This window comes from Plutella xylostella, chromosome 9, assembly GCF_932276165.1.
Source record: "Plutella xylostella chromosome 9, ilPluXylo3.1, whole genome shotgun sequence".
Lineage (NCBI taxonomy): Eukaryota > Metazoa > Arthropoda > Insecta > Lepidoptera > Plutellidae > Plutella > Plutella xylostella.
Window position 1 is genome coordinate 5,034,582 of NC_063989.1, and position 19,616 is coordinate 5,054,197.

Genomic DNA, 19,616 nt, shown 5'->3' on the forward strand with positions numbered 1-19,616 from the left:
AATTTAATTAACAACATAACGGTTCACTTAGCTAGTCCACTTACATCATAGACATTGTTGAAAGCACAAATATTTATAGCCCTTTGCTGCATTCATAAGAATAAAAAGTATTAAAAAAAAAAGCGTCTTATCAACAAAAAAACATAAAGCAACCCGCGCCATCTAGTGTCATAACCGCGGAACTTCTACCATTTAACGCGGACGCATGCACCCTAAGCTCTCCCTACACTGCGCGAGGAATGCGGCCCGACTGCAGCGATGCAGATCGCGTCGCGCGCCGCTACCTGACGCCAACCTCTTTGTTCCACTCCTTAGTGGAATAATGAGACGGTGTGTAGTTGTGTACCGCCCGTGGGATATTGTCGACCCGAGTGTACGGAGTGAGGTGAGTTTGATTGGAGGGTTGGTTTTTGGAAGTGATGATTAGTGATTGATGTGTTACTGAACTAAAATTGTATATAAGTATACTTTAATTGAATTTTAATTGATCCTTTATTTCCCTCCAAAGTTATTGAAGTACTTAATTGTAAATTATTAAAAAAAACGTTTATAAAAACACTATTATTATCATGCAAATTCATCTATTTTTTTAAGTCTATAAGTACCAAATCGTAGGATAAACTGAATTCACAATAAAAATATATTTGTTTCAGTTATCAAATAGCGGTCGTATATTTTCAGAATCCAACTGTAAAATATTAATGGTAAGTATTAAGTTAGCCAAATATATAAAACATACTATTTCATAATTAGGGTAATGCATAATGCACACTTAAATAATCTTACGACCTCCCATGCAAAAGAGTTCAACGCGTGCACACAGTGCTACGAATGAAAGTTCTGGCCATGCCAACGCGTAACCAGCGATAGCGCCGAAAGCTATTTTGCAAAAACTGCAAAGGTCACCATATTATTTATGAATTAAATTTAAAAATAATAAATTAATTTATTTATTTCATTTATGAGAAACCTAAATCTATATTAAAAAAGTAAATTAGTCAAGTAAATTAGTAAAGTCATTTGACGTTAATCGATAAATAATATAAGTAGTAACACACGAAAATTCCACTATTGTATGGGATATGTGGTATAATGTTAAGTATGAGGGTAGAAGTGGAGTGCCGTATGCATGTATATGTATAACATATTGTGTGTACATGTGTGCATCTCACACGCGCTTCTTTTGGACAGAAAAAAAATAGAGGTGGAAAACCCGGAAAATCTTAAATGCGATAAATAGTACCTAATAATCTTGTGCGACCGAGGAATTTGGAAACACTGGATATATACAGTTTATCTTGTGTAGGTACAATAGATAATATATGGTACCTACCTATACTTTGAGTATATTTTCAAGTAGGTATAAATGAAAATCTAAATTTCTAAAGCGGCCATTATGAATTTTGGTTACTACCTATGGAATAATCAAATGTTTATGTAGTATGTAAGTACGTTACTGATTTCATTTACAAGAATTTACCTAAATATCTTTATGATCAAGAATTAGATTGTTACAATCAAATCATTATCTTTCAAGTTGTAACGAAAATTCCTCAGAGAAAAAGTATCAAAATCTTTACTGACTCCGCTCGGTTCCCTGTTCTGGGTATTGAGGGGTGGAATGGGGTGAGAGGGGAGGGGGGGAGGGCTCCGCAACCTTTGCGTAGATTTACGACGGACCTGGGTCCAGGGTACAGGGTGTCTTGTCACGAGGAAGGTGGCACAAACTGCGGTACAACAAATTGTGCCAGTTTTTTTGGGCGCCCTAATATGTTTTACGTAATGTTTGGGCGGCTTCTGTGTTGGTAAGAGTAACTTGTATTTTTTTATGAGTAGGTAGTAAGTGGTGGTGAGTGGAGATAGCTATTAATTTATTCTGTTTATAGAAATTTTATTTATGGCTATGCATAATACTGCGGGTGAAAACTGGGCCCGAAGTTTCGGTTACCGACTATATACTCTTTCTTCACGGAATTTTCCTCACGCTGAAAATATTAGACAACCAGATAAAATTTCACTACCACTGAAACTACGGTCAGCTGCATAAGTTGCTATACACTGTACCTTGTCAAATTGACGAACCGTCAATGCTTCAATGAATGGATAGGCGGTTTGTTAGATTGACAAGGTGTATAGCTACTTATTATGCAGCTAACTGCACATCATCTTTATTTATTAACTGTAAAATATTTAGTAAATTCAAATTGAAACGTTTTTTGATACAATTATTGTTCATTGTAATAATAACGAGCCGATAAAAGGCGGAGGACACTGTTTCTGGGCGGAAACTTTCAAGTCGCACCGCTCAGGGGGGTCACTCTATATTATGATGAAAAACTTCGACTCCATCTCGATACATTATACGTACCGATTGCACGACAGCTCTGGTTCGTTCGTTTTCGCCAGTGTAGAGTAAGCCTCCAGTTTCCGAGTCACTGCTATAAAAGGGAGAATCACGCAGCTACGAATGATTACCTAACCTTACTTATTTATAAATAGGTAGGTACTATTGTTTAAGGTTCTACTTACAGGCCTTACCCACTTTGAAAGAGTTTTTCCCACAAACCCCCAATACTGAGTACCTAGAATGTAGAAGTCTAAATTGTTTTCGCCAGAAACGGCATTGTTTTGTGATTGTGACTAAGACTATCTTCTATTCTCTACTCTACTATAGGTATAATATATTAATTTAAAACCATATCCAAAATAAATACCTACTTGTTTCCTAGCTCTACGTTTGGTCGTCTGCCTTCCAATGTCCTTTTCCATATTTTTTGCACCTCCCTCCTTGTGGCTGTTTCTTACTTCGCTGTTTCTTCGGAAATATCTCCACTTAAAAGTATACGGTGTCGCACTTTATGATTATTTCCACGTAGGATTATTATTATTAATCACCTCCATGGTAGGTGATTTTTCAGTAAGAGAAAGGTAAGAATACAAAATACAATACAAATTTTCAGGTGGCGATCTGAATGCTTTCAGCGGTTTTTACTGTAAATAATGTTGAGGAATAAAAACAATAATTTAATTACTCTAAAAATCGTAACCAAATACCCATGTAATAATTAACTCATAAAACTGAACAATCTCATCAACACCACAACCCAAAACGCGCGTCTCTAATCCAGTACAACTACAATATCACTTCCCAGTAAACAGTCGACCCATACATACGCAAACAGAGCTGAAGAGGCAACCAAAACAGGCTGAAACTTCTCCAGGCCCAGCGGGGAAGGGGGAGGGGTACACCCCCCAGAGGGGGAAAGTTATTAATTCTAGAAACGGCTGCCTACAGACTGCGACCAAACTCTTGGCTTACCTTTTGCTTAACGTTTTCCTCTAATGGGGACTTTTTGGATGCCCGCTCCTTTTCACGACTGAAATGCACAAAAAGAGTACAATGCGATGATCTTTTATGAATTTTCAGTAAACAAAAAATATAAACAAAGAAATTAAGTAGATATGAAGTAGGTATTATGAAAAATATTTATAGCTATGATACAAATAGGAGAATCAAAAGCATATGATGTAATTGGCGGTCTTATTACTAAATGTAATGTCCTCTAGGTTTCGATAGAGAGAAATTATATTTATGAAAAGGGTAAAGTGCAAATAAATAGAAATAATGAATGTCTAATTAACACAAGAAGGAAAAATAAATAAATTACCTATAGCTATTTTAGTACACTACATTATCCTAATCCTAATCCTAATCCTAACTAATATTATAAATGCGAAAGTAACTGTGTCTGTCTGTCTGTCTGTCTGTCTGTTACTCTTTCACGCCAAAACTACTGAACGGATTTGAATGAAATTTGGTATACATACGGTCTAGACCCTGGGAAAGAACATAGGCTACTTTTTATCCCGGAATTCCCACGGGAAAACTTTTTAAGGCGAAGCGAAGCGCGAGGGAACAGCTAGTAATTTATATTGTTTTTTATCATTGTATCAAATCGAATCATATTAAAAACTGTAAAGTACTTACCATAAATATTACAGCATTAGTTGTTTGTGATGATGCTTTCACGGTGTACTTTACTAGTTAGTTAGTAGGTAATCTGTAACGCCTGATTTATTCCTAGCGAAACAGGTACCTAACTGCTAAGAACTGTATTTTTAACCACAAAAATATACTATTTAAAGGTATCAGTAGCAATATTGTAAGCTTAATTAATTTACTCCCACAAACTAACCTTCCAACTCGTTTTACTCTTCAGAATTTGTTCAATTTCGTTGGCCCTTTTACCATTCTTCGTAGGCGTAAATTGTATCACTAATAATGTATTAGGCGGGGAATTATGATTTGATTAGTGGAATACCTTTGTGCTTGGGGTGCTACACTTGGTCGAAACTTTAACCACATAACTTGTAGGTTTGGATGGCACTGCCTTTTTAACTGCCTGCCTAGTAGAATAAAACTAAACTAGTGAACTGAAATCCATCAGTTTATAGATATAAAAATGTTTATTATAGAATACATGTATTTTCTTAAATTACCAAATGTTATGTTGTTGTCTTATTAGTGCATTCAAGGTGTATGGTCAGCCAAGAGAGTCAGCTCTCACGTTATTATCTATTTTCTTTCAGAAATTTTCTTTCAATAAAGTAGACAACTGCTGAGTTGCAGAAGGGAACTTTATGCTTATTTCGGCATTAAATCTGTGGTTGTCTCTTTCTTTCCAGCATTACATTTAAGGTCGACATTAAAGTTCCTTTCTGCAACTCAACGGTTTTGCCAGTTGACGGTAGCGAGGCACGGTAGCGCATGAAACGTAGTCATATCGATTTTGACATGAATATTTAAGGGGCACCCCGGCCTTGCAGTGTTGGACTTCAGACTTAGTTGGTTTCGCGTCAAAACGGCTACGAAGGTTAATTTGTAGCCATTTTAGTTAATAACAAATAATAGGGCTTCTATGCACGTAATCTTTCAATGAACTAATGGCCACAGCCATTAGTTCATTTCGTATAAATACTTTCTGTAAGTATTTAGGGTTAGAATTTTAAATAATTGGCCTTTTTTCGTTTCTTCGTAGTAGGTTTTGGTACTGCAGGATCTTAAGAATATTGTTGTTTTCGATTCGGTATTATTGAGATTTTAAAATTAAACAGTAAATAGGAATACGTCGAGAAAGAGACAATTAAAGATCTGAACTGCAGCAGTTAGATTTTCCTATCTTCTGTCAAGGTTCTCAAATCAAGTCAAGTTAAATCTATGTATAATTGTAATCTAGCTACTGAATGATGGTACATAAGTATAAAGTATAGCATTCAAGGCAGGAGACTCTACCATAAGACTAAGTGGGTGAGTTCGACTATGGATATTTTTACTGTCAAAGTAATGCCAATGAAATTAATCGTTTTCAGTGGCCTACAACAGCCATGTCAAGGTTTCGAGGCTTCAGGGCAATACCCGTAAATGACCCATCGATTTAGGACGCTTTACTAATACTCTTAAATTTCAAAATGTAGATTTATCATGAACCAAAAGGTTAAGCCCAGTTTACTCGCCAGGCGCCAGCAGATTCAACTAAGAAATATAAATATATTTTATCAATTAAGATCTTATACTGAGTTGATGAGATTCGCCTCCGTGGATGAAAATGTATCAGGAGGTGGCCAGGGTGAATATTATTATTTATTTATCATGTGTTAGGTATAAGTTGTAGAAACTATAATACCTATATATGTATCGCATTTTATTATTTTTATACGTCAAACTAGCGAGCTTTGCTTGGACTTAAAACGTTTTACCGAGAAGAAAGTTCTCTTGGCCCTAAGTAGGTATGATTAGGTAAACAGTTATATTTATAAAAAAAAAAATCGTTGTGACACGGTTTAAAACATAATTTCAGGTCTAAAAACGTGATACGAATGGATACTTTCATCTGAAGGATATTTAAAGAGTGTTTTAGGGTCACAGTTTTAAAGCTATGTGCTGTAACAATTATCATCAAGAACCCAAAGTAAACCCAGGTAGTGAACCCATAAACATTTTACTCCATTAACAGATAATTAGTTTTTCCATCTGTTTGTCTTATCTTTACCAACCGTAAACCCATGGTAATAGGGTAGCTAATGTATTGGCAAAATCTTTGTTTTTACGTGACCTGAAAATCAAGCGTTTTCCTCTCCACTTTGTCAGGTTCGGCGGGACTGTGAAAAAATATATGGAATTACTATTTCCGCTGATAATGTACTAAAATAAGTATACAGGGTGTTCCAAAACTGGTATGATAAACCTAAGCGGACCAATTTGTAGAATAAAAGCAGAAAAACAATGAATAGAAAGAAAGTTCTGCCCTCTAGACCTCACCATGGCCTCCCATAATACCCTTCTCGCTATGTTCAATAAATAGATGTCTATTAGTCAAAGGTCTTAAATCTTTAATGATGAAGAACAAAGTAATTTGGAGCTGTTTTGCAATAAATATTTCTGTCACGCCCTTTCAAAGTTAATTGTGTCATTTGTTCGAAGACCGTCTAGGTCGTGGAGGGCGAGTTATAAAGTTAGAATTGAAGATCGCTACAAAGATATTGAACAAAACGAAATGAGTCTACTATTTCAGGGGTCAATTTCACGTGAAATTCTTGGAGTTAATTCGTTGGTTCTTCTACTTTTGATAGATGGTAGTTAAATTAATGTTGTAAGTCGTGGGGGCACGGATTGGTATTTTTGTATTCTTAGGCCGTATACAGAAAAAATATGGAAACTTATAAGCGCTTACTTTTCTATGGTTATTTACTCCCTTAACGGCGCAGGTTCGGGAAAGTATGGAAAATCGTTTATAAGTTACCTGCTTTTTTCTGTATACGCCTTAGTATAGCCAGCAGTGAACGCGTCCTGGCTTATGGTATTCGACACAATCGTCCACTAGTGGCCACCGTCAATCCTGGGCCTTCCATCATGCACTACTATTTACAATGCTACCTGAGAGAGGTCAGGTTTCTTTTCACCAGACTGTACAATTTACAAGAGATACAGTCCAGTGTATCTACGTCTGTCGGTCAGTACACAGTTTCACTGCAGCACCTATTTAGAACGTGAATACATTTTTGCCGATCCTCAGTTATTCAGTAGTATCGGTCTACTACAGAAATTGAGTTTCATTCGTCTATAGAAAGTATGCAAGTCTAGCGAAATGATTTGCAACATCCGAACTTAACTAACCCTCTATTCTATTATATTCTGACGATGCTGGTGCACTACGGCTAAGTGGGTTAGATGTGCAGGCTTCCTCACGATATTTTAATTCACCGTAGTATATAAATTATAAGTTCTTATATGAAAATAATTCATTGGTATGTACGGTGGCCTGCGCCTAAAAGTATACAGGCGGAGTTTTTAAAATAGCGATCTCAAGCTCACATGCTTCTCAAGCAGATCCACATAAACACCACTGCTACACACATCACACACAACACGTCCCCGGATTTATAACAGATGTAGCTGGTCCCTTCATCATCAGGGATCGCTATTTTACAAACTCCGCCTGTATACTTTTAGGCGCAGGCCACCGCACGCGCCAGGATTTGAACATTCGGTCTCTTGATTGACGGCCTACTAACCCTCTCAACAAAACTTTTTAGTTATAAACCTACAAGTATTTTAAAAATAAAAATATGCCTAAACAGTGAGACCAAGGGTGCGAAAACTTTCCCACCCGAGGTAAGAGCAACAGATTTCTCGAGTACTCCTATCCAGTATCGTTTTACGGGTATATTGTGTGGGTTCTGTGTACACAGCCTCCCCCCTCCCCCCCTCCCCGTCCCACGCCGCCTACACGTTTTACGTGATTGAACGGGAAATTGTTTTAAGCACCAGATTTTTTGCAGTCAGACGCTTTTTAACAAGATTATGGTAAACGGCAACGGTCATTAATGACGTCATAAACCGGTCTTTGTTATTGGAAAATACTGGAAAATATTCAGTACTTTTGTTGTTTTTTAAAGTATGTAGGTGGTGTATCGTGGTACTAATTTGAATATTGAAAATGGATGAGAATTTCCTTTATTTTAATATAATTACCAACGACGGGTCACCATCATTTTGAATGATTTTTATTTTTATATATCCTGTGAATGAAAATATGTAGGTGATTCACATAACACTTCGTTGCATGGGATGAGCTTTATTATTTATATATTTTTTATTTGTTTTGGATTCCCAATGTATACTTAGTACCTGATATACGTGGAATATGTAAAATTTAAATCATGAAAATTAGTTTTAGAGCTTAGTATTTTAATTTATTGGTTGTTTAAATAAAAACTAGGTACTGCAATCAAGAACGAATCTGAAACTAGTAAGTTGTTCCATTTCTAGCACCTTCACACTAAAGTAAAACTTATAAACATAATCATGAATGCTACATGTTTTATTTTTTATTATCGATCACAGTAAGTAAGTCGGTATGTAAAGAGTTTAATTAAAAATATAATAGGAAGTGTTGTTTCCCGACAATAACGGGCCTACGACTGGAGATAGCTTGTTATATAAATTCAGAGTCCTCGGGGAGCGTGGAGCAAGCAGCGAACTCACGGCGCCTCTCTGTGTTAGTACATTATATCCATTTTCTGGGTCGTCCTTCCAACAAATACGTTTTACGTGGAAGCGAGCCTGACTTTCCACCAACTCCAATATGAACTGTATTCCCAGTACCTAAGGCTTACAGTCACTTGCCCGACCCCCCGTCTCGGTAAAAGGTACTTATTTGATTAGGGTGTCAGGCGTATCACCGCGAGGGAGTGTGAGTATAAAGCCGGAGGTTTTAGATCAAATTTGCGTATTTCTATTTTTATTATCATAACCATTTTGAGGTAAACATCTGCGGGGGCGGCCACGTAATGAGAGACAATAAGTTTCAGAGCTCAACAATCCTCTTTGCGCTGAAAAAGATGTATTATAAAGTAGTCGAGAGTCGAGTTAGGTACACATCGCGACCGTATTAGAATTCATAACGTGTCCGCCCGAATCCCCTTCATCTCTTTCATAGAAGACGATCCCTATAAATCATCGAAAAAGACGTTAATATCAGAACTCCATACAAAAAAGGGCGTGCGACCTTGCCGCTTCGGAATAACCCGAGAATAGATTTCATGCGCGGACTTTTTTTGCAAAACCAAACAAAAGTTCATCTGTTTGACTATACGGCGCGCTACATGAAAACTAACTGCGTCTGGTCAATATGAAAATTAAAAAGGAAAAAAACAGATTTAGTCGGAATGAACGGCAATCGATCTCCGGTGCGCCCGCTGCAGCCCGCTCCATTGGGGAACGAATTAGCCGGGATGTGACGAAACCCATTTACATTTTTATTGACAGACACAGTTAGGTATTATCTTAACAGGTCGCGTATGAATAGACAAGCTTGAACTATGGATTACATCAGCTACTGAGTACCAAATTAAACAATAAAGAGGGAAAACTGCCATGGAAACATCACATTCAATTTGACAAAACCCGCAAAAACAATGTCATCACATGATCATGCCGCACAGAGGTGGCTCGTATAAATTTCCCCGCAACACAAAGCCATATCCATCTACAAATTGAGCCGAAAACGTGAAGTAATTATTTAAACCGTCATATAAATTATTGCTGAAACTTTTCACGCCCGGGGCCCGTGCGCTAGTGTGCGTGGGTCGCGTCTGTACACGGATACGATGGCCTCTGTGTGTGTGTGTGAGTCCCGACAGCGCTCGACCCACCACGGTGAACTGAAAATGGTTTCATCATTTAATTTTTCCATCCCCTTTCAGAGTTATGTAACTCCTGTATTTAATTGCAAACTTAACATTTTCTGAGTTTATCGTTTTACGAGATGTTCAATAGCATCTTACAACTATTCAAAATAACATTATTTATCTTAAAACGACCTTAAAAACAATAATATCAACAAGTAAATAAATAAAATCTCAAACACAAATAACTCAACAGCACTTGAAAAACCCGAAAAGAGCATCAACCCTACCGAATGTAGCATCTCGCATCTTGCATATACTGCGGAAGGGTAAGTAGCAGCTTGAAACATATTTAGCTTTGTTCCCTTCACTACGGTTAATCTGTCCCGTTTCCTCTCGCGTCAAGTGCAGATAGACTTTTTGGGGCGAGCGCGGGGGAGGGGAAGGGGGTTTCAGGGGGCCCCCTCCCCTCTGTAGTGATGAAATATTGTACACGTGGTCTGATTTTGAATGACAACGTTTTCCTCTACCAGCGCCCGCCACTTTCAGCCTCTCGCCCACATTTTATGGCGAATTGAGGATTTGTCTCCCCGTTTTATTTTATGAACCTGTTCTAATGAGAATTTCAAAGAACTTTATGTAATTTTGTCATGTAAATTACGACGCTGCTCGAAATTTGGACATCCATAGTAATTTTTTAAAGGGCGGATTTTTTTTCTCTTGTTTTATAGATTGGCATTACATAAAATGATCATTTTGTAAGTATCCGTGTAATATAATTATTTATCATACAGATATAGATTATACTTACGAAAATTAACATTAAAAATCTCCCAACATAAACTCTGAATCTTCTTTACAAACCTCTAAGTTATTAAGTTATTTGGACCTAGCACTCGAGTTCTCTGAGTTTAACAGTAATAATTAAAATCGATTTCAACAGGCTTACACGCCAATACCTGCTGAAACTTTCGGGCCATTTGAAAGTTTTGCTTCGTTTATCAATACTATTGAAGATTAATGAAAACCCATATTTTAAGGAAGCAATTGCAAGCCTTAGGTCAGGGGGTCACCCTTGGCCCAGTTTGTAAATTTGTTTAACCTACAACTCTATTTGTAAAGGGTGAGGGTTCAATCTGCATATTTTTGAACAGCGCCGTTGACAAGTAGGTACAGTATGATATAATGATAATAAACTGTGCATATTGTAATTTAATAAATAGGTTTACATTACGATATGGGCTGTGTGATACTACAAATTCTAATAATAAAATAAATAGTTATAGCATATAGGTACTTACCTAATTTTATTACAGAACTACACATAATATAGACTCGATGGACTGCAAGAGGCTACTGCAATAGGTCTAACCTGACGAGGGATAAAACAAAGTGCATCAAAAATATCCGTCAGATGTTTTTGTCTTGCTGGAGAAAAATACTACGAGTCCTGCGATAGGCAAGAGTCCGAGATAAGCAATTTAAAAATATTAATCACGATAATGATGCATCTATCTAAGCATATAGAGACCGTATAATATATTATTCTGGTTGCAGATGCGTTACGTACCTAAACGTAAAAAATACGAAGATCTAAAAATAGTGCAAACCCGAGGAAGTCAAAGGTCAGCGCTATTTCCCTAATTTATTATTATACCGCGGATCTCGAACACTTTAATCTCCTCCAAGTGTATCGGTGAAGAAGGCTCCACCATTTACTCCCACCCCTTATTTTCACCTTCAAATTGTAAATAAAAAGACTCCAGAAAGCAGCAAAAACCAACCCTATAGGATACCAACGCAGTGATAAAATTTCATCGGCAGTAACAATTGAGTAGCTGGATCAGTTGATCGACCAATCGACTGATTAATTCAGTCTTACCCACGAGAGAAGATTTATTGGTCCCGCCGTACGCAAAATGCGGGAAGGTAAAAAATCTCTATCGAAAATTGAATAGAAAACCCATTTCGGGAGCCGTGTTGCGGGAGAATCCTGAAATTCGTTCTTTCATGGCTATCTTCATTTTATTTGAAAGCGTTAAGCTTTGCATACTTACGAATTTGTTGAGTAAGAGTCATAAACTTAGCTTTATTTTGGGTTTTTATAAGTATAAAATCATAAAAACAAAAGACAGAGAAAGAGAAAGAGGGAAAACAAAACGATACATCAATAATAAAACCAATATTTCCGACCGTGTGTTATCTAAGGGAAGTTAAGTAATCTGAAATCTTGGTCAGAGTTGCGACCTCTAGGCATTCCTGGGAGTAAGTTACAAACTTACCCTTTCAAGTTAAACTGACCTTACCGCCCGGTAATAACAGTGCTTTTCTTCTGTGTTTGCGAAGCTGGTATGGATGTAATATGTATGTTCGAGAATGAAACCCCCCCTTAAGGGGGTTGTTTTTATTTTCGATCTTGCTTTTCCCCCTTCCCGGGAAGGTGAGAGTTCCAGGAGGGTCACTCTATACTGACGAAAAACAAATGAACGAGAGCTGTCTTGCAAGCGGCACGTTTAATACAACGAGATTGAGTCGTAGCTCTCGCAACAGCGTTTCGAAACTTACTTTTTCGTTTTAAAGAGTGACCCCCAGTGTAGTGGGCGATAGGTATTCAACTCTTTATGTGGTAACAAAGAAACTAAGTTGTTATTGTCTTGCGTAATGAAAAATGCATAGATAAGTCGCTGAGGCATAGTTGAGGTCATGACTGTACCAAGAAACCCACATAGTAATCGATACTATTAAGTCTATACATTGAAATTTACAGTTGGTTGGTGCTTTGGAACTTACAATAAAGGTAGCAATGATATATTTTAATACAGGGTGTTGCAAAAAGGGTATACTAAGCTGAAATCATGACATGCTGACCGAAGTATAACATGCTGCACATGCTGGTTTCGGCTAAGTATAAAGTACCCTTTTTTGCAACACCCTGTATATTATTTCATATTTTTTTCCTAATGCCCACAGTGAGCCATTTTTATCGTACTGTTGTGTGTGTGTATATACGAAAAATAATATACCAATATATATATATATATATATATATATATATATATATATATATATATATATATATATATATATATATATATATATGTATATAAAAAATATGAGACAAAGTAACAGAAAAGTAATGAATATTAGTTAATTTACAGAGAGACCTTTACTGTCCTTGAGATTGTGACCACCGAGTCAGTTTTAGCCCGCACAATCAAAATGTTAAATAGGGGATCGCGTGCCATCGGTAATGACGTCACTACGCCAACTTTATAAAGCACTTTAGTACTGACCCCTTAGCATGAATTTTCATCGTGGACGTGAAGTAGAGTTCATCGAGTAATTTTGTATGAAAATATGAACAGCGCCCCTGGCGGTCGGTAGCAGAACTAAAATTTCCCCACAAAATTCATCGAGTAATTTCACGTCACGTTCACGATGAAATGGGTCAGAGAGAGACATCTAAAACGCCTTCGCCAATCAAATTTAACTCTGTTACTGCTTATGAGTTAAGACCTACAATGCTTTAAAAATTTAGGCTGAATGGGTCCTGGGTTGTACAGTGTAGGTAAGTTTGTTAAGGAATCGCTTGTCTTGTAGGTATTAATAAACAAATATATTAGATAGGCTGGTGTAGGTGCGATACAGAAAGTATACAAAGTTTATTCTGTTGTTCATCGTTTGGCTTTTTCCTTCAGCAGATCTCTTTTCAGAGGTCAATTGGTGTGTTAAGGTAAGCGTCCAATAGTCCACCTGTGGACATCGCTCGCAAGTCACGCAACGGACGCATCGCATTCAGCTTTGTATAGAAATCACACAAGTGCGGCCACTTCATCGGCATTGCCAATGCCATTTCCCTGTACATTTATGACAATGTTTTTTTCACCTTTTTACCCTCACAATTTTACTACTCCATCTTTTTTATTATTATTATTATTAACATGGTAGATGATTGTATTAAGGAACAGCTGCAATTTTTATTAATGTATGTATTTTGTATTTGTATACCTATCTAAATTCATATATTTTTTAATACTTAAAACTTTCTCGTGCATTGTTTTTTTTTTATAAAGCCAGCCATTTCAAATAGATAACTAGGTAATTAATTTTGAACAAAGAGTACGTACCTACATCATACCATACCATAATTAATAAGTATTAACAAACACATCAAAACTCCTACGCCTTACATTCAAGTTCTAACGCACTTAATACCCCAACAATCGGTTAATGCCATATGCAAAGCAATCGAACATTTAATAGGTTTAAATTGGAGCAGACATATGCTCAACACCTTTCATAACCGACCACCGAAGGACATCCGCTTTTTAAAACAAAACAAAAAAAGGACTTAGTTCGGCGCAGGCGCAACATTCTCACAGGAGCATCCGGTCGCAGGGCCAGGGGAGACAAACACGATTAATTAATGTCGTACTTCCCAGGTAAAGTCAACTTGTATTGAGTACTGGGAATTTTAGTCTTTCAAATCAGTTTTCAGTTCAACGTAAGTTGGGATGTTGGGAATTCGATATCAAAGACTATATATAACTTAACCCATGTTTATATTAAGTGTGTCAAGTTTTTAAAATACGATAAGTACGACTTTAATCTTCGAAGGGGCATATTTTCATGAAAAACAAAAAACAACAATAAGTAAACATTCTGAACGCACGCGTTCTTGTTTTATCATTTCAAGGTTCCTCTTGCATGCTTGATCATGTTGCAATATCGGCTGCAGCGGAATATGGGTGAGGGCCGTGTCAACGACAGGGCCTTCGAATTATTACAATACCACTACTACTTGACAAACACATTCAGTTTTATGCATTTTACTAGCTGTTGCCCGTTAGCTCCGCTTAGACTTAAAAAGTTTCCGGTGGGAATTCAGGGATACAAAGTAAATAGCTTTAATGTTAGTCTTGAGTGTCAGATTCCTATTTACCAAATTCTGTGAAATAGCAACAAATGTGAAATTGTACCGCAAGTCAGCGTGTTGTCCCCTCCTGTTAGCTATTATTAGTCTCAGAAAATCTGTCTTCTTCCTACTTCCTTTTCGCATAATAGATGATCTCTTGATCTACAGCTCCTGCTGACTAACCTATACATATTATTATCATATTCAGCTCGTAATAGAAATAGGGCGTCTCGCACGGCGAGTCACTATACTCTGTCCTCGGCCTTCCTCATCCAGCCACTATCAGCTTCAGCTGTGCAAGGTCATCGGTGAAGCGGGCCGTATGACGTCACAACACAGGGTGGAATTTTCAGTGTAAGCACGTCGTTATCATTGACGTCTTCAGCAGGTCAATGACCTCAACATGCTGATCAACTTTCATGGGACCACTCTGAAATCGCAATAATAACGGGTTGGCGCGGTATACAAGTCGGTATTTAATAGAGATTACAAACACGTAACATAGCGTATTCAATGATGATTTTACGTTTTATTATTTTCGAGGGCATAAATCTAAAATTATTCTCAAATGAGTTTAAAACTCATGTGAGACAGAACATAACGAAAAAAAGTCAATGCAACTGGTAGACAAAAGGTGTTCACGAGACACGTGCTACGCTGAGAGCAGATGTCACTACTTATTGTACTAAACAGCTGTAAAACCATCAAAATTCGACCTTATTCTTATGTGTTAGAGTTAATATGCTGCGGTTAAAACTGCATATGCACACAAATTCACGTGGCTTGTAGGATACACGTGTAAAAAGCAATTTCGATTTTACGTATAGTTAGTAGTAGTTTTATGTTATGTTGTGGTTGGTGTGATATCGTTTGTTTCCTCCTTGCTACATGGTTATCAACAAACCATATTAATTTGTTGTCGGTTCCGATGGGAAATAACAATTTTTTTAAACTTACCCCCTTATTCATAGAAAAGTTACAAAACGTTTTAACTAATAAACTGTTTTGTCCCTCTCCGACAGGGAACAATTTGTTCTTTGACAGAGAGGGACAAAACAGTTTATTAGTTAAAACGTCTTGTAACTTCTCTATGAATAAGGGGGTAAATCTTTACCTTAAGTTGAAAACTCCTGACTGAAATTCACGATGATAAATATTATGTTTAGTACTAATTTCTCATTTCTCGGTTAGAGCATAACCAGGGAGTAGTGGTTAACTTTTGACACATCTGTCATGAATTTTATAGGGAGGTGACGTTTAGTTTATAAATCGATCCCTGTCGGTTAGATAACCGACAATGGAGAAATTGGCACTAAATGTTTCAGTGGCTGGACTAATTTTGCATTGGTTACGAATTGAGGGCATTACCACAAAAACTAAGACAGTATTTAACAAATGTTTAGCACTATCAATCGCCTACAATATCTGTCAAATTTCGTTTTAAACACATGATAACCAATGTTTAAAGTTTTTTTGTGGTAGTGCAGTTAATGTTTCACATTTAAATTTAGTTAGGTTAGGAACATAGGTAGGTGCAGTAGGTGGTAATAGGTGGTAGCCTGGTAGGTAATAGTTAAGACTTGATTTTATAAATAATTTAATGCATCCTATCAGAACCTGAGCCAGAACAAACCTATGACATTTGTACTTATATTACTTTTGTAGGTAGGTAAGTACTAGTAAGTACTTATATTTAGTGTCATGATGTGGAAGAATAAATTAACTGGATCTGTTTTCAGGCAGCAACATGATGTCGAGATACTGTGGCGATAATAATGCTGAATGATAAGTAAATTAAGTAGGTATAAATAAGTGACGACCGAATGGCGTAGTGGTTAGTGACCCTGACTACTGAGCCGATGGTCCCGGGTTCGATTCCCGGCTGGGGCAGATATTTGTTTAAACACAGATATTTGTTCTCGGCCCGCCCCCTATTACATTGGGAATAACATAACACTCTGGCGAAAAGTGGGTGCAGCAATGCACCTCTGCCTACCCCGCAAGGGAGTACATTAGTACAAGGCGTGAGTGCGTGTGTGTGTGTGTGTGTGTGTGTGTGTGTATAAATAAGTACCTACTTAGTACTTACATAGGTTAGGTACTAACACACCATTAAGTAATGAAATGTATATTAAAGTATCAAATCAAGGTATTATACTTACTTGAAATAAATGACTTACTTAGGTGGAAGTTACTTTAGTGTCTTAATAAAATTTACGATTAATCGAACTCACTGGTTTGTAATTAGGTAAGTAGGTAAGTACCTAACAGTCGTCCGTATTTTGTAGGTTACAACAGGTAACCCACCTATTTGGCTTACGATTGCTACTAAACTGCTATTAGCAAAAAGTCGCGCGGCAATAATAGTTTCAATGTGGCACCACAGAATAACTCACCGGGTCAGGAGGGTTACTCTATACTGACGAAAAACGAACGAATGAGAGCTTTCGTGCAATCGACACATTTAATACAACGAGATAGAGTCTCGGTTCGCAGTGCAGCGCTCTGAAACTTCGTTTTTCGTTACATAAAGTGACCCTGCGGTGAAGAAACACGGCAACGTCGCATTCACTGTGGCGTGTTTACCGCGTTTCCCGTCCGTACGTGCTATCTCGCTCACACCACCGGCTTCTCCGCGCGGGCGACAGAGACGAACACAGCCGTGAAGCGCGCGGTGTTGCGACGTCGCGTCAGTGTGGTGCGCGCCTCGCGTGGTATTGTTGTGGCCTCTGTCGACCTTTCCAAGCATAATTTCAACTAGATTTTGTTTTATTAACGTTCAAAGTTACGTGGTAAGTTGTATTTTTTTCAATTATAGGTACTAGTTACATAAATTATCTCAATGATGCACTGCATTGGTGAACAACAGGAGAAAATAGGGTGGATACGAGTATTAAGCTATTAGCGTAGTTTAGATATAGGTGCGTAGGTAGGTATAGAGTTGGAGTGTAATTCGCAGCGCGCTCATTTTATCAACTCTGTGACGTTAGACGTTACGTAAGGTGGTGTGTCGGTGTTTCAGATTATGAAGCATTTAGATTGCAGTTATTTCTCAGTTCATTAGATAGGTTTGACTTTGACGCAATATTTTTTTTCACAAACTTTCGGAATTTTAATTTTAGTTTTTTTATATGGTTTTTACTTAGGTATAGGAAATAATATAGTTAGTTTTTAACTTTTTATTACACTCGTGAGCACTGAAAAAGTTCCACCTGCCATTGCCGTTCCACATGTCACTGGAACTTTTTCATTCCTCCCGAGTGTAATTAACCTCTTTTCTCATTACAGTAAAGATGAAAGACGACCACTACACCATGGAGAAGTTCGTCAAGATCGTGGAGCGTTTCCCCTCGCTGTACGACAGTAAGAGCGAGCACTACGGGCGAGGATTCTCTATCGAGAACTGGAAACGGGTGGCGGAGGCCGTCCAGACTGAGATGAACCAACCCTGCAATAGTAAGTGTGGTGGATAGGCCAGTATTTTGTTCCGTAGTTGAGTTATTTGACCAATGGTTGCGATTTTTGACTAAACGCTGAGTTAACTATGGAGAAAAAAATGTTAGGAAACAAAGGATTTATATTTATAACCTAGTAATATTTTTTGTATGAAAACCCATGTCACATGGCAAATGCTCGTCTCAGACACGCATAGGTTAAAAAGTTTTTTTTTTGGCAAAATAATTGTGCGCACGATAAGTGCGATTTTAACTATACTATTAATAATAAAGAAAATAATTCTTTTATAGCTGAAGAATTAAAAAACAAATGGAAGGGCGTGCGATCTTCATATGCCAGATATAAAACAAAACTGCTACAAGAGGGACCTAATAACAGCACACCATACTATCTGTACAAAAGCCTTACATTTCTGGATCCATTTGTCAAGAGCAAAACTGCCAAAAAGTAAGTGTGAAATCGAATGTAATTTTCTTACGATTTTGACGGAATGCAACTTTTTATGTGTATTAGAATATTGAAACTGGGAGTTAGCCATTCTGTAATTATCGTATTTAGATTCATTATTAACTTAAAACCAAAAATTTACTTAGTTGCTACTTGCTACATTATTTTATATATTTTATACCAATAATACCTAAATAGGACTTATTAAATTTCCAGCAACTCCAATAATCAACATCGAAGTAACATATCAGAAGAAAGTCTTGACGGTGGGTTTGTCTACAACAGTGATGATGAAGGAGACAATGAAGAAACAGTAGAAGTCAAACCTAAAATTTCAGAAATGAATTTCACTGATATAGAACTTCCTCTAGAAGACTTTAATGAAGAACCACCTGAAAGAAGAAGGCATAAACGGAAAAGAACTACTGAAAATCCAATAGAAACTGAAGCGACGGAAGACGATTCTGAAGATAATGACCTTTTGTTTTTCAAAAGTCTTCTGCCAGATATAAAGCATTTTACTAGTAAAGAGAAAAGAAAGCTCAAAGTAAGGATTTTACAGCTTATTGATGTAATTGAGGGAGATAGATCGGATGTTAATTTTAGTTAATTTTGTTACGTGTTCTTAATAAAAATAATAGAAGATTACCTAGTGCGCAAAATACACGTATAAATTTAAAATAATACAAATTGTTTTTTATCCTTAAAAAAGTAACCAGTTTACCCCGTTATCAAGAATACATACCTACATTCCTTGTTTGAGTTTGTATAAACAAATGGTACTATCTATATCAGTCATCATTCATATCGTCAGTAAGGTGCAGATAAACCTGACCCCCCTCAGAAGCATTGTTAGTATGAGAGGGGGGTCAGGTTTCTTTGCACCTGACCGTACTCACAATATATTACAGCTCGCATGATATTATATTTATTATAATGTGTACATATATGCAATATTAGCCGATCAGCGGTAGGTCACACATCTAGCTAGACACCGCCGATGCCGCGCCGCGCCGCGCCGCCGCCACCGCCGCTCCCGCCTTCATTTACATAGAAATGAAGCACAAGTACAACGGCAACGTCTAGTTAAGCATTACTTCGAATTTGGCTT

The 19,616-nt window shown here is 37.2% G+C and overlaps 1 protein-coding gene across 1 annotated transcript; it reads left to right on the plus strand.

Moving 5' to 3' along the window:
• The first annotated feature begins 17,251 nt into the window (after nt 1–17,251).
• LOC105389227 lies at nt 17,252–19,189 on the plus strand. Its single transcript, XM_011560319.3, has 4 exons — nt 17,252–17,394; nt 17,891–18,058; nt 18,349–18,505; nt 18,722–19,189. The coding sequence occupies exons 2-4, from the start codon at nt 17,896–17,898 to the stop codon at nt 19,113–19,115; spliced, it is 714 nt and encodes a 237-aa protein (XP_011558621.1). The 5' UTR covers nt 17,252–17,394; nt 17,891–17,895; the 3' UTR covers nt 19,116–19,189.
• The last annotated feature ends 427 nt before the right edge of the window (nt 19,190–19,616 follow it).

Coding starts and splice junctions, on each gene's coding strand:
- LOC105389227 (XM_011560319.3), top strand. CDS start 17,896: ATGAAAGACGACCACTACACCATGGAGAAGTTCGTCAAGATCGTGGAG. Junction 18,059..18,348: donor GATGAACCAACCCTGCAATA/GTAAGTGTGGTG, acceptor ATTCTTTTATAG/CTGAAGAATTAAAAAACAAA. Junction 18,506..18,721: donor AAGAGCAAAACTGCCAAAAA/GTAAGTGTGAAA, acceptor TTAAATTTCCAG/CAACTCCAATAATCAACATC.